The following is a 23,219-nucleotide window of genomic DNA, read 5'->3' as shown; positions in this document are numbered from 1 at the left end:
AAAAATGTTACTTGAGCACTGATCATATGCAGAGCACAACAGTAGCTGCTACATATATTTGTTAGTGCCTATATTTTAGAGATGAGGAAGATAAGCCTTAGGGCTTCTCTGGCCTAAATTCACATATCAAGCAGGTGGCAGAATGATGCCCAGAGATGGGGCTTTACTTCCTTATGGTGAGCCTTTTTTTTAGAAACTTGTCCAATGTTTGGCATAAATGCAGAGACCAAGGCTTGAACCTCAACATCATGATATAATTGGACCATTCACATCCTTTCTTGAAGGGCTCTGAAATGAGGATGGCAATGCCAACTTTGGGATGTGTTTGCAAGGGGCATTAAAACAATTGTGCTGGCACTGTGCAGAGTGCCTGGGTTTTGCACAGATTCAGTAACGTTTCATGCCATGGTCTCTATTTGTCTGCCAGTTGGAGCCAATCGGGATGGGCCTGCTATAGGGACTGCTTTAACACCTAAATAGCATGGAGCAGTGCCACTTCTTCTAATTGAGACCCACCTGAGGTGCTAGTTGGAAACGGTACACTTCGCCCAACTCTCACCCCTCTCGCCCTTGGACAGTGGTATTTCCAAAGAGCTTTTCTGGGGCAGTGCCTCTTCTCAGAGGATCAGAGGCCACACGGCCTCCAGAGCCATCTATTCAGTGTGTGGAGACTGGAGGCTCAGTGCAGCTTTCAAGACCTCCCTGCAAAGCTTTGAAAAAGAAAAACCCGCAGCAGAGCAGGCACCTCCGAATGAGGCTGTGTCTCCGCACTCCTCGTTAAGCAGTAAATAATTAAAACTCCCCGAAAAAGACAGGTAAAATAGAGGCAGCTCTGTCAGTAACACAGACATGAAAGAAAAGGGGAAGAAAATGAATTTTAAAAAAATGCAATGAAATAATTCATTTGAAGCTCTAATAAAGTTTCATTTGCAGTCTTGTTTAAAGATATATCAGACTTTAGGGATGTAACCTAATTACATTTTTATTCTAAGTTCCATTCAAAGATCTTGGACTTTGGTTCTTTAACACAGATCAAACATGGAATAATTTTCTTGTGGCTATCAATACTTTAAAAGGATCTCTTGATTAAATACTGTAAGGTCTTATGAACAAGTACATATAGTAGATGGGAAATAAACTGACATGCCTTGAAAAGTGACAACTAATTAATATAGAAAAAGTAATGCTAATTGACTTAGCTTATGAAAAATAACTTTTTTTTAAAATTTTTTAATCCTCTCCCGAGGATATTTTTTCCATTGATTTCTAGAGACTGGGAGGGAGGAGGGGGAGGAGAGGGAGAGAGAGAGAGAGAGAGAGAGAGAGAGAGAGAGAGAGGGAGAGAGAAACATCTATGTGAGAGAGACATTAATTAGTTGCCTCCCTCACCTGCCCCTATTGGGGCTGGGGAACTGCAACCTAGGTATGTGCCCTCGACCAGGAATTGAACCTGTGACCCTTCGGTCCCAAGGCCTACACACTAATCACTGAGCAAATCTGGCCAGGGCAAAAAATAACTTTTTAATATTAAATTCACTTTCATTCCAATGTACAGTGATCAGTTTCTAATACTGATCTAGTCAGGTGCACCTTAGAAAATGGATACTAGTGCCCACTTTTCGAATCCATTCTTGGAATTTAATCCGAATGAGAAGTGCCGGAGCGGTGAGCCAGGCAACCATGCAGACGTGAAAGGGGAGATGCTGCCGCCAGGCATCAGCCCCGGCGCCTTCCTATGGGTGGATATGTTGGAGTAATCGGGTTCATCCTTAGACACTTTTTGGCTTTATTTCATATTGTTACTAGGAAACCTGAATGGATTAATGTGTTCACTCGTTCAGAGAATCTTTTTGGAAAAGTTTCCTCTGAAGGGACCTTTAAAATGCAAATTTAGAAGCAGTTTAAAAGTGAGGGGAAATAGACAAATATAATTTATTTTTTAACTATTAAGAGGGAAAAAACGTTCCCCATGAACTTGGGCAGTTGTACTAGAGGTGTGAGCAGGCGGGGAAGGACACGGGGCTGAGGGAGAGCTTGGTCATGATTGAGCAGCAACCGTTGGAGGGAGGTTTTTGTTCCCCCCACTTCTCCAGCCCAAATATCCACAGTGCCCACCAGGAAATCTATTTTCAGGGTAGACATTGAATGAGTTGCCCTTTGTTGGTTCCAGTGCTGTTTTCTCTTGAGGCATTCTGTGTGTAATAGAGGCTTCATGGTTACACATTTTAAAATATGATAGCAACTTAAACAGAAAATAAGAGTGATTCCATAGGTACAGAACAGACTGACAGCTGTCAGAGGGGAGGGGGGATGGGGAGCTGGGTAAAACGGTGAAGGGAGTAAGCAAAAACAAACAAACCCCAAAACAACAAAAAAAATGGACACGGACAACAGGGGGATGAGAGCAGGAGTGGGGGCAGGGGGGACAGGGAGGTTGGGGGTTAATGGGAAATGAGGACACATTTGTAATACCTTAACCAATAAAGAAATTAAAAAAAAACACACCAGTATGGTGATTACTGGAGGGGCAAGGGGGGTGGGGGGAGGTAGAAGAGGGTAAAGGGGTATAACTGGTGACAGAAAGAGACTGGACTTGGGATGGTAAACACACAATACAATATACAAATGATGGATTATAGAATTGTACCCTTGAAACCTATATAATTTTATTAATTAATATCACCTCAATAAATTCAATAAAAATTAAAATAAATAAGAGTCACTTAAACCCAAAAATAATCATGTTATGCGTGTCAAAATCTATTAATAGCAAAAAAAAAAAAAAAAAAAGACATGATTGTCTTACCATTGTTTGGAGCATGAATAAAATGCTAGGTTTAGAGATACAAAGTAAAATGTTAATGTTCCCTACATTAGGGCAACCATTTCATTCAGGTTTGCCCGGGACTTGCAGGTTCAAACACCGAATCCAGTCCCGGGAGCCTGCTCAGTCCCAGGCAAATCCTGTGGAGCCGTGACCCTACACTGACTCAAAATACAAAGAATTTTGAAAATATTTAGCAAAAGTGTAATATATTTTACAGGCAAAAAATATTTTATCAGCATAAATAAAACACTATGAGGGGGGAATCTTAAAAAGCACTTGAAAATTTTGGTCAAGTATCATTCCCCTCCTTTTCTAAATTCATACAGAATTTTTAAACAGTTGTAAAGAGATTAATGTAAATTTCCGCTAACCTAATTATTTTATTAGAACGACTTTCCACATTTCTAAAAGTGAAGTTAATCGATAAAAATGTATTGAAAATTTTATACTTGCTATGCATTGCTGTATTTCTCCCCAAAATCATTTAAATGATTCAAATTATCACCAGCAATACCTGTAAGTATTATTTTAAGGAAACTTAATTACTTTTTTTTTTTTTGCATTTTAAGAAGTGTTAAATGGCATTTCACAATGATTCAAACTGATTTTTGTAGAAGTTTGTTATTTTCCTATATATTCATTACATATCATATTTCCTCTTTGACAAATTGTCTCTTTTTATCCTCTTTCCATTAAATTACAGTCATCTTAACATTTTTCTTACCAATTGATATATACTTTATACAGAATATAGCTACTTGTTCTTTGTCATATATGCTGCATATAAAGTTATATTTTTCCTTTCTCCAATCCCCTACCCTCTATGTGAATACCAATGCTGTTTCTTCTGCTGCAATGTCTGGAGTCATCCTTCCTTTCCATCTATTTAGCCAACATACCAGCCCACTCCCCTCACCAGTCTCAACACCTCCTTGAGCTTCTCCTGCTTCTAGTTCCCCCATTCTAGGTTATCCTACCCACAATTATTGAGCAGCCTAATTCACATGTCAACACATGACAAAAGCCGGATTATGGAGCCACCCAGACCTGCCTGCCCCCACCCCCTCAGTCTACTAGTCACGTTCTCCTCCAATCTGCTTTGTTTGAAAAGGCCTCTATACTGTGCTAGCCTTCATGGACTTGCTTTCTTAGAGAACCATCCTGTCTCTGCACAACCTGGATAGGCTGAAACTGTAGTAAACATTACATCACGAGGGGGTCAGGTCACTAGTACCCACGGATGGAAAGAGATTCTCAGTGAACACTGCATGGGGCTCTTGGGGTGGGGGATGGGGAAAGGACCATGAAGGCAGATGGTTGGTCAAGCTGGCAAACGACAGAGGATATAAACAAGGAGACACAATTTTTTTTATTTATAATTTTCTCAGGGTTCATTTTATATCAGAGCCTTTTATTATTATAATTTTAATAAAAATAGGTGAATCCAGAAGGTCAGCTTTGTGAGGTCTCTCTGCTGAGCAAACCTTTGTGCAGAGATGTGGTTCCAGGAAGTGAAAGGACACCAGACTAAGATCCAAAGACATGGGGGTCCAGTCTGGGCTCTGATATGTTTTAGTTCTCATGTAAGCTCTCAGATCCCTGTTTCCTGCAAATCTGCAAAGGGGAATAACATCACCTACATCATGCATGAGAAAAAGCACTTCATATGTTGCATCATACACCTGTGTGTGACTGCTGCTATGTACATCGCAGATACAGCTGACTTGCTCTAAGTCCATCTAAATCATCAGTTCTCAACCTGTGGGTCGCGACCCCTTTGGAGGTCGAACAACGCTTTCACACGGGTCACCTAAGACCACTGGAAAGCACATTAATTACATATTGTTTTTGTGATTAATCACTATGCTTTAATTATGTTCAAATTGTAACAATGAAAATAGATCCTGCATATCAGATATTTATATTACAATTCATAACAATAGCAAAATTATAGTTACGAAGTAGCAACAAAAATAATTTTATGGCTGGGGGTCACCACAACATGAGGAACTGTATTAAAGGGTTGCAGCATTAGGAAGGTTGAGAACCACTGATCTAAATGATACTGGTAAATCAGTTTGAAGAACCATGCAATATTAAGATAGTCTGTATTTGTGCTGAGCATTTCGCAGAGAAGGAGAAGCTAGCTGACAGGGGTATGGAGCTCTGGATTGGGTCTTGCACCTGCTACTAACAAACTATGTGGCCATGGCAAAATGTTTAATTACTCCGGTTCAGCTTCCTCATTGGCAAATTATGCTCTTCTCGAGCATCAACTTAGGAATCATGAAAACCTGTGAAAAATGAATCACCAGAGAATAGTTCTTGTCTTCTTCTATTCTCCACCCAAGCTACTGCCCCTTCAAAGTGTCTGCAGGAGCCCAGCATTCAAGTGGAAGAATAGGGACAAGCAAAGACCAAAATAATATGTACCTACTGTGTGCAGAAATGTGATCTTAGCACTTGGAAAGGCAACAGGGAAGTTATTCATAGAGTAAGGCCTGCCCTCTCATCTAGAGGCATCATCAGTGGAGAAGATGGGAGGACTGAGATGCAAGGTCGGAGCTCAAAGGAAGAGAGAGGAGATGAAGGGAGACACCCAGAGGAAGAAGAGCAGCGGTTCCCAGCTGGAGCAGGTGAGGGGGTCCCCAGTGCAGATCACTCACTGCCTTGCTGGCCTCTCCGAGGACTTTCTCCAGTTTTAACTGGGGGCTCACTACAGTTGCTGCCTGTCGGCCTGATATTGCACTTTTGTGGTATGGTAGCTCTCCCCGTCTACTTAAGTAGCAGGCACACTGGGAGGGAGAAAATGTGAAAACAGAACGCAGCCTTTATGTAGGCCTACGTGCCGTATGTGCCAAGCAGAACACCAGGCGCTTCGCTTATCTCATTTAATCGTCAAAAGAATTCTCTGAAGAGCTAGAATTGATTTATTATTGTTTTTTAATAATGAAGAGTGGTACAAAGAAGTTAATTTTAGGCTCCATCTCTGCTTTTTATAAACTGACATTTTTCTTTCCCTAATAAGTAAAGAAGTTGACAGAGTTTTAAAAGACTGGTTTTTCAAAAGCCATCTAAGCAGCCGTGGAAATCAAAGCTGGACGTGAACTAAGAGCAAAGTGCACGTGCTCGCACTCCCTCACGTCAGAGACGAGGAAAGCAAGATCCACACAGTTAACTAGCCAATGACAATGTCAAGAGAATCCAAGTTTACTGCCCCGCCTAATAGTTTCTCCTCTGCTAGACTTCATCTGCAGCCTTGTGCTTCAATGCCGTGTTAGGTTAAGTATCTAAACCAGGGGTCCTCAAACTATGGCCCACAGGCCACATGCAATACAAATATTGTATTTGTTCCCGCTTTGTTTTTTTACTTCAAAATAAGATATGTGCAGTGTGCATAGGAATTTGTTCATAGCTTTTTTTTTAAACTATAGTCCGGCCCTCCAACGGTCTGAGGGACAGTGAACTGGCCCCCTGTTTAAAAAGTTTGAGGACCTCTGATCTAAACCAAGAAAATCATTCAGCGTTTATCAGCTAACACTAATGTAATCCCTGTGCCTGCTTTACTTAAGCTGTAACCCATATTTCTACCACTCCTGCAGCTTTGAGCTTCCCTTGCTATCTGAAAACCAATTCACAATTCACATTGCCCCCACTTTTCTACTTCATTAATAATGGGACTGGATCTATAATAGTTCTTTAATCGTCACTATTATATCTTTTTGCATTTTTTTTCTAATTTGAATTCTGAATTGTTTAAAGTATTACATAAGTCTCCTTCCCCCCTCCCCCCCACCTCCCCCCGGTTGCTCCCATCCCCCACTATATTTCTTACCAACTCTAAAAACCTTCTGCCCTTTCCTATGCTTTTTAATTTAACAGATTTTTAAAAAATTAGCTACCTTTTCCCCTAATTAAAAAGCAACACATGCACAAGGTAACCAGTTGTGTGGTACGAAAGGGCACATATGCAGAATGCACCTGTCTTCCTTCCACATCCTCAGCGTGCTTCTCCAGAGGCGCCTCCGTTCAGATGAGATGTTGTGTATTTGATGGGTTTTAAATCCCCTCAACAGCGCTTACATCTCTATTAATTTTTAATAAAATGAAAGAGAAAATAAAATACCACACTAAAAACTGATATATCCTTTGCATTTCTTTTAGTTATTAAGGCTGTTTTTCTAATAAAGTGGCAAACATTATTCCATGACAAATAAGAAACTACCAAGAAATTTCTATCAATTTTGATGTGGCATCTTTGATGATATTATTGTATTTTAACCTTTTTTTTGAGAACTGAATACCGTGATGATAAATTTCATTTAAAATAACAAAGAATAAACACATCCACCAAATGAAGTCATGTTTTAATGGAATACGGAATAAGGTAAAAAAAGCCAAAACTGTAGGAAAAGATTGTTTATAGGAGATGTTAGGAGAATACGAAAACATCTCCTCATATTATTTTAGATAGTATCCAGTTGATACTATCACAAATGTCTTATCTGTCAGAGCTTGAAATGAAGGAACATGACATTCGTCACATGTCCTCACATCACTCCACCATTATTGTAATTCCCTATTGCCCCTGAAATGACATCTTTTCTTTTTAAGTTAGGAAAAATTACTGACACCATATCGAATACCGTGTTAGTTTCCTGGGGCTGCCGCTACAAAGTACCACAGACTGGGTGGCGTCAATAGCAGAGTTCGTTCTCTGGAGGCTGCAAGTCTGAACCAAGAGGTCAGCTGGGTTGCTTCCTGCTGGGCTGTAGGGAGAACCCACTCAGTGCCACCCTCATGGGTCTTGATAGCTTCAGGTGTTCCTTGGCTTGTAGATGATGTTCTCCGTGTCTTCACATTACTTTCCCTCTGTATATGTCTTTCTCTCTCCCCAATCTGCTCCTTATGAGGACACCAGTCATTAGGGTCCACCTAATTAGGGTCATCGTATCTCCGTCTTCTACAAATATTGGAGGTTAAGAATTCAACATCTTTTTGGGGTCCACAATTCAACGCATAACAAATGTGATTGGAAATTCTTTCTCAAATGAGTAACCAGGAAGTGCCAGCAGTATTACAACACTTGTCCTGACTGGCAGTGCAGTTACTCAGAGCTGTCAGTACCAAACCTGGAGAAGCAGAGCAAAAGAGTGTGATCCCATGACAGGAGTCTGCGGGCTGCTGGAAAAGTCCTTCTCCACCGAGCAAACAGATAATCAGAGTCACAGACATGGTCATAGTGTGAGGCACATGGGAGACCATGCCCACGGCAAATCTGAGGTCAAGGCAGAGAGGGGACAGGGCAAAAGGATCAGGCTGTGTGTGAGGACAGTGCTAAGAGGCTTCACGGCAGGAGGTCTTCATTTGAAGAAATAAGAACTGGTCTTTTTGGTGGTGCCTCCAACCGGCTTAACGCCCAGAGTGCTGAACAGGGAAAATGCCATTCCCCTCACACATGTAGGGCTTGGGCTTAGAGGAGTTGAATCAGTTGCTGTGAGAGCTGTTGCAAGACGAATGCTTTGTTTTCCTGGCATTCCCTACACTCCTCAATGAGAAGCAGCCTATTTAGTCCTGGTATTTAAAGGCAAGCAGGATGGACAGTCTCCCCCTGGCTCTGTCCACGAGCCATTGGGGCTGGTAGAATACCCTGCTTCTACCTAGAGTTGGGGGTGGGGGAGGCAGTTGTAGGAACAGCACCTCATTCAAGTCCAGTGTCTACCAGGCATTCTTCCAGGACAGGTTTGATCGTCTCTTGCTTTAACTCACTGGTTCTCTTCTACCTTGATCAGTTCTTGGAAACATCTGGTCGTGGGGAAGGGGTGGCGGGGGGGGGGGGCTCCTTTTGAAGCTCAGAATCTTGCCCATGTTCCTAGCTTTGTCCTAATTCTTAAAGATCAGGACTTCTGTGCCCATAATCTCTTTATGCAGAACTTAAAGATTTACTAGTAAGAGGTAAGGGTTAACTCATCCAGCACTGATCCCCTGCAGGCTGGTGTGGCGAGCTGACATGGCCATGGCATACTCAGCCCCAAAGCACCTTATGTGCCGTGCCAGCTCAGCCAGGTTCAGTGACGCTGAGAGGGGACAGTGAAAGATTGAGAAAAGACAGACAAGAGAATAAAAGCTGTCCTCTCTGATGGAGAGCTAGCGACAGCGCCACGTACTACAAGCCATGTCTTTATTTTATAGCCGGATTCCACGAGGCAAAGTAAGGGTGTGGTCAAGATGTTTACAACATTCTTGTGGGTTTCGATTCTACTCAACTACTACATGCACCTGAACTCTATCAAGCCCATCTTACTCGGACACGTGAGACCACATGTTTGGACTGTAGGTTCAAGCTTACACCTATAGCTGTTGACTATAATTGTGCTGGGAAGACTTTGCCCTCCAAGCTGGGACTTGCACGTGGCAATAAGAGGACTATGCTCTCTCATTAGTCTGAGGCTTGAACCTGTCCAAACACTGTAGCCGCTCTCCACAGGCTGGTTTCCTAGAAAATAAGATGGACTCTAAGAAGGTTCCAAGGAAACCAGTTAGGCTCAGTGCTTTTAAGGAACTCAATCCTGACCTATTGCAAAGGCTTATGCCTCAGTCCCTCTCTCCTGACAGGGGAGAGGTTGATGCTCCCCTAACAGTGAATGCCTGCGTGGGAAATCTTGCTATTTGTATGCTACATCCCATGGCTGCAACCCTAGGCACATACCTCAGCCCCCATACCTTTCCCTGCACCCCCTCTGCAGACCATGCACGGGGGGGACTCTGCGACCTCAAAGCCTGGGTGCTGAGCTGGCAGGATACGGCTGGTATCAAGGCTCTGCCACATCATATTGCTATTCTGTCTGGCCCCAGGTCACACCAGGAGTTGGACGATACTTCCCTAGACATACAGCATCCAATGACAGGGCGGTGGGGGACCAGCACTCCTGCTGCTGCTCCTGTCTCTGGGAGCCATCTTTGAGCAGTGCTGCCCCAGCAGGCATGCTGTGTGTGCTTCTGACCAATTACCTGGTTAGCATGGCAACTGTCCCAGCAAACTGGGTGTCCAGCCAGGCCCAGACCATGGCCTCCTGGTAGCAAGTCAGGGGACTGGAGGTAGATTAAAGGCCAACCATGGAGAGGAAGAGTCCTGCTGGTGGTGGTGTGACCAGCTTCAGGATTGCCAGTTAGTAACCAAGAGGCATTCCAGTGTGTCTCCAAACACTACCCTACTACTGGCGCCCTCGGGGCCCTGGCAAACCACACTGACACACACTATTTCGAATCTGTCCAGGTCAACATTAATTCTAAGATCTGAGCAAGCTAACCAGGATAACTCTGTCTTTCCTCAGTTGCGGGGAGAACTTGGGATCAATGCTGTAGATCCTGGTTTGCCTTTAATCAATCCTTGGGCTAAAGCACAGGTAATGGCTTTCTGAAATAGGTGGTGTGCACTCCCTAAGCTGTTCCAACAATGGCTTCCCCTGCCCGTCTTCCGTGAACATGATCAGCATCTGGGGCTATCACCCAACATCTGTTTCTAATCCTCCTCCCGTTCTCCCACAGGCAAGTTCAGACTCAAAGCCCATATGGGTTGGAATAGAAGAGGGTGGTCCCAGAGTGAGAGATGATAATTAGAAGCTTCCCATTGGAATTGGGGAAGGAGTGACAGGACAAAAAGCAGGCAGAAATTAAGGGTTAATTTGTCCAAGTCTGATGTCCCTCCATGCTAGCCTCCTACAAAAGAGACTGGCCTTCTGCAGGGCTCTACGGAAACCAGCTGGTCCCTAGTACTAAGTCCATTAATTTGGTCAAAAGCAAAGTTTGGACCCAGATTCTAAATCATTGGAAAGGGCAGAGAAAAAGGTTCTGGTATTTGCTCAACTATAAATACTGATGTGGTCAACACTGCTCTAGTTTACCAGCTCCCAATAAAGCTGCAAGGAACTGGACCCAGTTCCTTGATCAGGGAAGGGTTTGGGGCTGCATCTGATCACTAATGCTGCCCTGGCAGGAAAGGACTGCAGTTAAGGTTCTGCTATATCATCGTGTTTTCATTGTCCTTGCCCCTGATCCTACCGGGAAGGAGCCAGTGCTTCCCTAATCCTGTCTTTTAAAAAGCGCTCTCTCCCCAGGTCTGACACCTGGCCCACTAGACCTCTGAATGGGCATATCTCCTATTGATCAGTGTCTGAGGGCTTTCCCCAGTGCTCCAGGCATGGCATGAATGCTCTCTGCCTCTTTGCCCTGTTTGCATGAAAAAGTCCTGACAAATAGGTCACAATTCTGACCGAATATATAGCCACTGATTTGCACAAGTGTTTCTCAGTCCATGACTAGTCCATGTCTGCCACCCCAGCTACAGTCAAAATACCTGCCCTGAAGAATGAAACTGCCAGCCCTTGAGCCAATGGAGATCAGGCACACTGTACAAGAGGGCCCATCTTTAGCAGCACTGGGGGTTAGAACCTGTCTGCTGTGCTTGACTCTGGCCAGGAGGCTCTGGGTGAGGCTCTGGTCCCATATGTACCACTGGGCTAAACACTGGCCCTGATTGTACTCAGGTGCCCAGACCCTGTGACTATGGCCTCTGCTCAAGTTCATTTGCTCTATGGTTCCCTGAGGGTGCTGGAGCCATGCCCTGGACTGCAGCCTGCTCGGTTGGGCCCTGACAGTCTGCCTTTTGCCATCTGCCGGCTGGTATCCTGCTTGAACCTAAATGGGCACCCCTGGAATCAGGATGCTGCCACCTGCCCCTGAGCACAGCTGCCACCTAGCTGTTGCTGTGGGGCCTCCATTAGCTTGTCTAGACCAATCAGATCAGATATGCGGAAGCTACACCATAGTCACTTCAGTGGGAACCCTACAGCCAGGTAAGTCCCCATTCCACCCTAGCCACATATTTTGGATAGCTCTACTTTACCTCCTTCATGAAAATTCTAAAATTATAAAAGCTACACCAGTAATTTTCACCATTGCTAGGTACAGTACACAATCAAAGGCAGTCTCTAGAATTTTTCATCAACACCAACTCACCCACTTTATCCATCAGGCAGTAAAGGCATGCTTCTCAGGGCCTATGAACTGATTAAGCCATAGAAAAATAATTCAGATCTGACAGAAAGTAGTTGCAAAACTAAACAACACAACCTGAAAATAATTACATCGTCAAAATATTCAAATTTACTATGGAATTATGCTATATGGTGGGACAGCTAAATGTAAGCCAGCCAATGACCTGCTCTCAGGGCAGCCCCACCCTGATCACATTTCCCAAATGCATCCTCACTCTCAGCCACTAAAATGATGTGGGCAACCAGGTGCCATGGTTACTGATCAAGATTACTAGGCACTCCAATATTTGTTGGATGAGTAAATGGATGAATGGATGAATGAATGAATGAATGAATGAATGAAGCAATTAATAAATCCTCCAATAGAAATACATTGAAAGATTTAAAAAAAAAAAAACAGAACAAAGAAACCAGGAGTTGTTGTTTACTAGGTATTGACTTTCAATTTTGCAAGATGAAAAAGTTCTGAAGTCTGGTTATATGATAATGTGAATATACTTAACACCACTGAACTTAGAAACAGATGGTCAATTTTGTTATATAGTTTTTTACCACAATAACAATTTTTTGAGAAATCAAACCAAATATTAAAAATCAGAAATAAATTTTTTAGAAAAATTCAGAATATACTTATTAGTAGCTATCTGAATCTTACCAGACCACTCTTACATTTTCATCAGTGTAGCCCTGACTTAATCACCCCTTATTTTCTGATATTATTTCTTATTTATTTTGTGACTTCTCTTTTGGGACCAGTAACTGACAGTTTGATTATTTGATTTGTCATCATAGGTGACAGAATTTGATGGCTTCAATTATAAAAACAAACCAAAAAGCAATTTTTATTTTATTCTTTTAGGGGGTTCCCATAGTTGACAGCAAAGTGCAGCATTATATTTTAGCATATAATCTTCAGGAATTTTTAGACTTAGCTCATCATAAAAGTAAAGCAATTATTTGTTGGTGTAGAGCAGGGGCTACTAGCAACAGGCTGTGAAGGTAGCTGACTAATACCAGTTCCAACACTAACTAGCTTTCCCTCATTGTGCCAGTTTCCTCATCCTCAAAGTGAAGATACTTTTTAAAAGCTTAAAAAAAAAAGTATTTATCTCACCTGTGAAATGGGAATACTGGTAGTAATTTTTAAAAGCTTAAGCAAAAATTTCACCTTGCATCTTACTTTATTTAAGCAAGAACTTACCCCATTTTTACAAATTGAAAAACATGATAAAGTATTTTTGTCTTCAGATATATTTTCTACCCACTATCTATAGATATATAAAAGGCTAAGCAACTGTCTGACCATCTGACCAGCCGGTAGCTATGATGCGCACTGACTACCAGGGGGCAGATGCTCAACACAGGAGCTGCCAAGCTGTGGTCACTTGGCAGCAGCGGTTCGGTTCTCGGGTGACACACCCTGGAACCAGGGAGGAGGGAGCCCGGTTCCTTGCAATTCCTCTTGCACTCCGGGACCCCTCGGGGGATGTCGGAGAGCCAGTTTTGGCCTGATCCCTGCAGGCCAGGCCAAGGGATCCCACCTGCTGGAGGGACCCCGCTTACTCTGCAGATGCCCTTTGAGCTGCAGCACTGGCCCAGGTGCAGCCGGCTGGGGAGGGACCATGGGAGGTTGGCTCCAGGGGGTGTCCGGCCCATCTGGCTCAGTCTTGCCCCGCCAGCCACTGCCTGGGACCACCTGCATTAATCCCTGCACCAGAGGGACTAATTAATTTCCTTTCAATGTGCACGAATCCGTGCACCAGGACACTAGTCCTTAGATAAATAATTATAACTTAAATTTCTACTTGCAGTCCTTATTAAACCACAAACCACCATACAACATATGTTTCTGATGATTTTTTGTTGTTTTAGACTTTGGTTTGTCTTAAGATAACATTGTTAGCTATGAAGTTATTTTTAAAAAAGAACATTTCCTTCAGAAATTACTATAAAAATCATGATGGAGCCATATCTGAGTTTTTTAGATATTTTTTGTTTTTTTGTATAGGGGCACTTGGAAAAATACCCATTTTCACACATGAGAAATTAATTTAAAATGAACAAAGAAAGCGCTAAAAAAGGAAAAACAATTCAAAATGGTGCAGCATGTTTGTGAATGAAGGATGTACGGGGGTTGGGGGGAGCTTTCTCTTTGTGATGCTGCTGGGAACTTGAGGCTTAGCGCCGGGGCAGACGTCAGACACAAGCAACACTGAAGGTGAGTCCGTAAGTCACACCTTTGCTTTTGAATCTCAGTAACTTATATTTTTATAAAGCCTCAGGTCTTTTTGTCAACCCCCACGTGCCTTCTGATTGCCTGGACTCTGGATCCTCCAAGGCACCCAAGGCATCCAGGCCGAGGGTCACTCACCCTCTTCCTCAAAGAGAAGTCCCATGTGTCCATGCGCCTCGGCTTCTTTCTTCCCACCGTCAATTTTGATCAGTTCAGCAATCTCAAAACATCGTTTGTAGAAGTGGTTCCTTACCCACTTGTCTTCAGAATTATTGAAGTAACAGGCCAGAGCATACAAGTTATCATAGACATCTTCAAAATATTCTTCAAAGAGAGAAAAACATCATAAACTGCATTAGAATGACACATCCCTTCGAATGGCAAACCGATACAGTGACATTTATTTTCTATTTTTCCTTTAAAACATGATTAACTACATTTAAAACTTGAATGCAAAACTTAATGTATATTAACTAAGAAAGTAGTGGCATTAATTAAAGAATATGCATATGAGGAAAGCAACAAAAAATCATCCCCAAAACTTAGCACATGCTGGAAATGAACATACTCTTTGGTTGACTCACTAGACTTTATATATAAGACAAAAGACAACAACATATAGTAGCAATGTGCTCAGTGCTTTCAGAAGAAATGAGTATGTGGTTATCATTAAAAACTTTTCTCACTAAAGATTAAAAATACAGAGAAAGCAAGGTTTCTTAACTATGGCAAAAGATAATGTAAATAATGTAAATGAAAATGGCAAGGTTTTTCACTTAGAAGAAAAACAATCATGAGGCTTATAAGAAAAAAAATCAAGAATGAGTGGATTAAAAACTGTGATACATCTACACAATGGAATACTATGCTGCTATAAAAAGAAGGAATTCTTACCATTTACAACAGCATAGATGGAACTGGAGAGCATTATGCTAAGCGAAATAAGCCAGTCAGAGAAAGATAAATATCACATGATCTCACTCATTTGTGGAATATAATGAACAACATAAACTGATGAAAAAAAAAAACAGATCCAGAGACAGAGAAACATCAATCAGACAGTCAAACCACAGAGGGAAGGTAGGAGAGAGTGGGGGTAAGGGGGAGAGATCAACCAAAGGACTTGTATGCATGTATATAAGCCTAACCAATGGATACGGACAACAGGGGTTTGAGGGCATGAGTGGGGGAAGTAGGGGGGCAATGAAAGGATAAGGACATATATGTAATACCTTAATCAATAAAGAAAAGAAAAAAAGATGATGCAATAAGCTCCATATACTTTCTAGCAATATTTCCAGCCATAAGAGTTACCAGCAACGCTAAGAAAGAGTGAACTTCTATGCTTTTGTTTTCTATGAGTCCTTTTTTTCTGCTGAAAATGCATTAATACTAGTCATCCCTGTCACTCAAACAGTATTAGATTATTAGTTGTTAGTGTGTTAAAGCTACCCTTTCCCCTGAAGTGGCATCTGACCTATTTGTACTAAAAAAAAAAAAAAAAAAAAAATGTATTAATCCTTTGTGAATCAGTCTTGTAAATCCCACTGTCATCAATCATAAACTTGAATCAAAACATTTTATGTTTATAAATTGTGTCTCAATCCTGTAAACTCCAATCTATTGGTGAATATGAACAAATTCAGAATCCTTATGTCTTTTTGCCTTTGTGCAAAAAGCACACTTGTAAATATGTGGTAGCCTCTGGATTACCTTTCCAAGGATTTAAAAAACACACAATCATTATTATTCACTGATATATTCCTGAAAAGATTACTATTGTGAAAAATATTTATACATTGCCCACAACCATTCCTGTAAGATTAAAGTTGAATTGCTTAGAAAAATTGAAACTAAGCTTACTAGAACTGTACATAAGTCACTCCAATGTTACAAAAGAAATTTCTAAACCAGTCATTCCTTTACATATATTGCTTCATAATTCCACGGGAAATCAGATTTACCTCAAAATAGGTTTTATACCTAAAAATAAAGTGACACTAAAAAGTTTTCCCTGTCGGCCTCCGGAGAGCCATCCTGCAGCAGCACAGGTGAAAATCGGAGACTAACTTGAGGGTATTTACTTCAAAACCACGCGCTCATCTCAGAGCTGGCTTCTCCCATGCGCGATCTTCCCATGCTGAGCCTTCTACCTACTGTGAACAGAGCACTAAAATCTGGGTTGTAGTATTTTATATTCTTTGTCGTATTTAGTGATTAGAGAGTTATTTTTTAAGCCTGTAATTAAAATACTTCTTCTCTTCCATTTTTAAAAGTTATATAATGAACTTTTAAAAAATATATGTAATGCTGAAATAACTTTTCTATTTTTTCAGTAATTAGGCCTTAATAGAAAAACATTTCTAACATTTCATAAATAAAGTTTTGTGTGTTTTTTTTTAGAATGAGTGATATGAGCTATCAAGATAAATGGAATTTTTTCAGAGTAATAAGTATAAAGGGATATATTCAAGTTTTTAATCTTTGTGTGATTCAAATATATGGCTTGTATTTTTCACATTATAAGCATCCTTTACCCTCCTTGAATTATCTGCAGGTTTATTTATAAAATAAAAATCAACTTTATTGTTCATTTTTGTTTAGATCAGTATTTATTAAGTTACCTAAAAAAGGAAATTCCATGATAAAATAAGTTTGGGAAATTATCTTGCTAATTTCCCTCCTTCAGTAAATACATTGGCATGTTAAAGGCTATGGTAAGTCCTGCAATAAACCAACCTGCCTGACATTAATGTTAATTCACATGATGTTTCTCAAATTTATTTCACCAGAAAATTATTTTTGTTTTGCTTCACATAAAACCTATCAACATCCTGTGGAACTCTGCTTGAGTAGAATGTACTTTGAATATCCTAAGTAAATGTTATCAGAAAAAAAAATTGCTACTTAACCCTTGGCAATAATTTAAAGTGGGTGGTGAAGGCTCGGTGGAGGGGGGTGGAGGATGGAGGGTGGGAGGGGTGTGGGGGGAATTAGAAGAGGGCAATGGAGAAAAAAAGAGACATATGTAATACTTTCAACAATAAAGACTTATCTAAAAAATAAAGTCAAGTGTAAATAATGTTTGAATTATCTATTGATTCAGTTGCCCATTACCATTATTGTCATCTCTTCTCTAGCTCCATGGGGGCACGGGGCCATAACCATAATGTTACAGATGGTACAGAGATTACTCACAACAACGGGTAATATAAGAAACATTTTCAGGGACAAAGAAACACTTTAACAAAAGGAAAATAATCCAAAAAGCAATGACTGGCTTACTTTAAAATACTTCTTTGCTAGAAAACAGAAAATGTTTTGCAAAATAATTTAAGTAAGTCTAGATTCCCGTTCTGGAAATCTCAAGAGACAGAACTGACCCCAAGGTAACTATTGTTAGTGCCACAGCTTTGATAACATGAACTTCATGGTAACTCTAGAGTGACGGTCTTTTCAATGAGAAGAAATGCGAATGCTCAGAGATATGCTACTTCAGAGTAAATGTCTCAGATCTCATAACCATATGCAATGGAATCTTGAGGTACAATTAACAGAATTCTATATATTACCTGAAGCGTGTGTGCGTGTGTGCGTGTGTGTGTGTGTGTGTGTGTGTGTGTGTGTTTAAGGATTTAGGATTAATCCAAGTTAATAAGAGTGAATGTGCATATTCCTTACCCATTTCCTGAGATAGTCTTAACTCAAGTAACAATTTTCTCCCAACAAAATTCATGTGTTAAATGTGAAAAAAAAAGTATACAAAATTTTAAAAAGAACATGTAAATGCTTCATATGTCCTGCAATGGAAGCATTTACAATAATATTTATTTCAATAATTTTAATTTTCTCTATTTCAAACAGGCAAAAGCCACTGCATTTTGATGGAGATAACCCTATAAAAGAGTAATTTTGGGCAAGAGGTAATTTTGTTCCATTTAACAAATGCAACCTTGGTTGCCATGGATATATAATAGACCACTCAGTAAAGAAATATTTATTTTCATTATTTATAACATGTATATAAGATATTGGTTATTATAAAATTTGGACTTTGCTAATTTTTGGAATTGGAGAAACATTTTTACTTATATGTATAGTTACTTTTCTTTAATAAAAGATTATAAATTAAAATGTTTTCTACCTTAAAATGGACTATTTAGCATTTTTAGTTTGCTTATCATTACAAAATGCTTTATGATAAGTTTCTCATATTAATGACACTTTCTGAAGTGATATATTTGACTCATGTTTATTCTACTTAAATGAAAGCCTCTATTTAAAGGCTTTAGTGAATATGATGATTCAACTTGAAAAAAATGACCACTGGGCAAATTTAACCTTGATCAATTTTATTTTCAGTGTAAATATCACTTCAGAATTTGTGGTTGATATCAGTATGTAGGTTTTTTAAAATAGCATTTTTTTATTTATAAAAGTTAATTTACAGAGAAATTGTATGTAAATAACATTTTAAAATTTGCCCAAGTATTCTATTTTAAAAGTCAATTCTACAGTTAAATTCTTCTCATAATACAAATAATCACCTCCTATTTGCTCTCTCTCTCTCTCTCTCTCTCTCTCTTTCTCTCTCTCTCTCTCTCTCTCTCTCTCTCTCTCTCTCTCTAGTTCACTTATGGTGGTGGTGGTAGGATTTTTGTGTTACTCATATTTGTAAGTCAGGTCACAACCTGATGAGAAATACGTATTGACTCTATTAAGGATGTTGAAAGACTTCTTGCTATCTTCTGATGCTGTTTCCATGGCCCCATCAATTTCCCCCATTGTAGCATTAAGTAACAAAATGTTGCTAATATTTTTTCATAGAAAGGCCTGAAGTGAAATGTAAACATTGTCATGGTAGGGCATGAGCTTCTCTCTTTAGGTCCTATGGTACTTTCACACAAGAAGTTGAAGGAAAGAATAATTTAGAATGCCAAGTGTATGTCAAAATCTAGGATTTCCTGTCTTTGATGATATAAAATGACTAATCTCTAATATGCAACTAAGAAATACAAATGAAAACAACATCAGTACTATAGTAGAGATTAAAATATTTTCTTCAATACTTGAAACATAGTGACTTTCTGGAAAATCTTAGGACACACAAAAAAAGAATCTGTTAGAAACGATGTGATGAAATACATAAAATTAACAATTTTATTCATAATTGTGATTTGCAGCTTTTAATTCTTCTCATTATCTAATCTAATAAAAGAGAAACATGCAAATTGACCAAACCTTTGCTATGCCCCAAGCCACGCCCACCAGCCAATCAGAGCGACAACATGCAAATTAACCCAACCAAGATGGTGGCCAGCAGCCACGGAGCTGGAGCAAGCAAAAGGCTTGGATGCCCCGGTGATGGAGGAAGCCAAGCTTTCCGCCTGCCCTGGCCAGCTGTGGCCTCCGCTAAAGGCAACAAAGTTTCAATTATAGAAGATAAATAAATCCCAGATACCTGCTTCCAGCCAGCCTCCCCTGGGAGCTTGGGTGGCTGGGGGCTGTGGCCCACCTGCAAACCGCCATCAGCCACTCACCCAGGCTGGCCAGGCACCCCAGCAGGGACCTCCACCCTGAAGGGGCTGTGGCCAGCCTGCAAATAGCCATCAGCCCCTCACCCAGGCTGGCCACACCCTCATGGGGTGAGGGTCCCTGCTGGGGGACTTGGCAGCCTGCAAACAGCCATCAGCCACTCCCCCAGGTTGGCCAGGCACCCCAGCAGGACCCCCTTCCCTGAAGGGGGTGTGGACAACCTGAAAACAGCCCTCAGCCCCTTACCCAGCTGGCCAGGCACTCCAGCAGGGACCCCCACCCTGAAAGGGGTGTGGCAAGTCTGAAAATGGCCCTCAGCCCCTAACCCAGGCTGGCCAGGCACCCCAGCGGGATGCCCACCCTGATCTGGGACACCCTTCAGGGCAAACCAGCCAGCCCCTACCCATGCACCAGGCATATAATAAAAGGATAATATGCAAATTGACCCTAACAGCAGAACAACTGGGAATGACTGGCCACTATGACACACACTGACCACCAGAGGGCAGACACTCAATGCAGGAGCTGCCCCATGGTGGTCAGTGCGCTCCCACAGGGGGAGCTCTGCTCAGCCACAAGCCAGGCTGACGGCTGCCAGAACAGCAGTGATGGCAGGAGCCTCTCCCGCCTCCTCAGCAGCGCTAAGGATGTCCAACTGCAGCTTAGGCCTGGTCCCCACTGGCAAGTGGACATCCCCTGAGGGCTCCTGGGCTGCCAGAGGGATGTCTGACTGCCAGCTTAGGCCTGATCCCCTGGGGAGCAGGCCTAAGCCAGCAGGTGGTCATCCCCTCAGGGGTCCCAGACTTCGAGAGGGCACAGGCTGGGCTGAGGGACCCCCCAAGTGCACAAATTTTTGTGCACTGGGCCTCTAGTTTACCAGTAAAAATTCTGATTAAAATCTATAGCATTTATTGATGAAACCCTCAAGTTCCATTATCAAATACTAGAAAATCAGTACACTAATTTTCAAATTCTAATGCTCTTTGAAAGTATCGCCTCAATGAAAGTCAATATTCAGTTCATAGATAAAGAACTCTGGAAAGTTTCATATTTAATGATACAGAAGATTTTAATACATTGGAAAGTTGTGGAGATGGTATTAGGTGCTATTCCTTGTCTCCTCTGGTTTGCAATGACAGTACCACAATACCCCTGTGTCTGGGGCAGCCCTGTGATTCAAGGTTTTGGCACTTATTCCATAAAGATGCTTATTTGACTAGGTTGAACTGTGCTAAGATGTCTTAATGTCTCAAATTCATACATGAAACAATTTATTTTAGTATATTTTTTATTGTTGACAGTATTACAATGTCTCCCATTTCCCCCTCCTTTGTTCCCCTCCATCTAGACCCAACCCATCTCCTCAGGGGTTCCCCACTCTATGGCCCATATCTATGGGCTATGCATATCTACATACATAAAAGCCTAAGTGACCATTGCAATGAACAACTGGTCGACCAGTTGCTATGATGCATATTGACCACTAGAAAGCAGCCGCTGAATGCACGAGCTACCCCCTGGTGGTCAGTGAGCTCCCACAGCCAACCTCCCATGGTGGCCAACCTCCTGCGGTCCCTCCCTGTGGCCGGCTGGCCCCGATCGCTCTGGTAGGGATTGGTGAGATGGCCTCAATCAGCCCCAATCACCAGCCAGGCCGAAGAACCCTACTAGTGCACAAATATTTGCACTGGGCCTCTAGTAAGTATATAAGTTCTTTGGTTTATCTCTCCTCATTCCCCCATCTCCACATCAAGGTATATCAGTATACAAGAAACAATTTGTAATCCTCCCTGCACTTACTTTTCCTTTCAGCCACCTCAGCCCTGGTCAGGTAGTAGTAGAAGTGATCCAGCTTATCAGGCTGCTCCTCCAGGGGTTTCTGCAACCAGAAGACGGACCTGACCCTCGCAGCCTCCCTCAGGGCTTCCCACTTCTCCATCAGGGTGAAGAGCTCAGTGAAGGACTTGTGATACCCATCTCGCAGCATGTCCACACAGATGTTCTTCTTGTATGTGTTCCGGTAACTGGGAGCAAGAATCAGAACACTCAAAATGTTATTTTCATTCTTGAAGTCTGTGCAGTGTTTTTATCCTATAATAATGAAAGGTTGAATCATGCTGCCTTTTTTTCCTCCGTGAAAGCACTGAAAACTAACCACTGAAGAACTTCAGTTTAACGAAAGATGCCAGGAGCTATCTAAACTCAGTAGTTTTAATAAAATTACATTATAAATATATCAATTCTAAAGCTGAGCTCCCTTTGATATGGACACACAAGCTAGGTAGTTGACTGATGTCTTAGTCTGTCTGAGCTGCTGTAACAAAATATTACTGAATAGCTTATTTACAAAAGAAATTTATCGCTCACAGTTCTGGAGGCTAGAAGTTCGAGATCAAGGCGACAGTGTGGTTTGTGCTGGTGCCTTCTAGCTGTGTTGTGCCCTCACAGAGTGGAAGGGGCTGGAGATCTCTCTGGAGCAGTGGTTTTCAACCTTCCTAATGCTGCCACCCTTTAATACAGTTCCTCATGTTGTGGTGACCCTCAACCATAAAATTATTTTTGTTGCTAATTTATAACTGTAATTTTGCTACTGTTATGAATCATAATGTAAATATCTGATATGCAGGATGTATTTTCATTGTTACAAATTGAACATAATTAAAGCATAGTGATTCATCACAAAAACAATATGTAATTATATATGTGTTTTCCAATGGTCTTAGGTGACCCCTGTGAAAGGGTCGTTCGACCCCCAAAGGGGTTGCGACCCACAGGTTGAGAACCGCTGCTCTGAAGCCTCTTTTATCAGGTACTAATCCCATTCAGGAGGGATCTACCCATGACCTGAGCACTTCCCAAAGCCCCTATTTACTACCACTTTTAGGGATTAGGATTTCAACATATGAATTTGGGGCACCAAACATTCCAGACCATGGCAAATGATGACATCCAAAAATACTTGATATACTAGACTTTTACCAAAACAAAACAACCAATAACCTGAGCAAAACAAAAATAAGTAAAATATTTTAATATCAAAGCATGCAGTCTAGAGTAAATGGTTTCACTGTATGTTATGTAGGCTCAGTCATTCATTCATTCATTCATGCAGAATATGTTTATTGAAATGTACTACCAAATATATTTTTGAATTACTTATGTTAAGATTACATTATAATTTGTTAGATCAATATTTCACTACTAACTTAATAATAAATCATATGCAAGGAGATAAAGTGACAAGTAAATATTCTATTTATTTATTCAAAAAATAGCTATTGAGTTTCCTGTTAAGCACCAAGCACTGTTCTAGACCAATTAGGTTCAATGCCCTGGGGCAAGTTTGTATTGTCATGGGAGAAAACAATCAACAAATAAGCAAACAAATAATAAATAATTTCAGATGCAAATTGCCATGCAGGAAATAGGGTGGCTATTATTCCACTAAACAAGAATTTAGAGACCAAATGATATAGCTTTATATTAACTATTTTGCACTCCTCTTTTTATTTATTTATTTATTATGTATTTTATTGATTTTTTACAGAGAGAGAAAGGGAGAGGGATA

At 41.1% G+C, this 23,219-nt stretch overlaps 1 protein-coding gene across 1 annotated transcript in view; it reads right to left on the bottom strand.

The window, feature by feature from the left end:
* TTC29 (tetratricopeptide repeat domain 29) overlaps nucleotides 1–23,219 on the bottom strand; it is a 152,320-nt gene that overhangs the window by 103,183 nt on the left and 25,918 nt on the right. Inside the window, exons 5-6 of the mRNA XM_081090701.1 lie at nucleotides 21,452–21,675; nucleotides 14,255–14,440 (exon numbers count right to left, since the gene is read on the bottom strand). Coding sequence (XP_080946827.1) covers nucleotides 14,255–14,440; nucleotides 21,452–21,675 — 410 coding nt within the window. The remainder of the gene's footprint in view (nucleotides 1–14,254; nucleotides 14,441–21,451; nucleotides 21,676–23,219) is intronic.

Source organism: Myotis nattereri (assembly GCF_964212035.1).
Source record: "Myotis nattereri genome assembly, chromosome: 5".
Lineage (NCBI taxonomy): Eukaryota > Metazoa > Chordata > Mammalia > Chiroptera > Vespertilionidae > Myotis > Myotis nattereri.
This window is presented reverse-complemented; position numbering and strand designations above follow the sequence as displayed.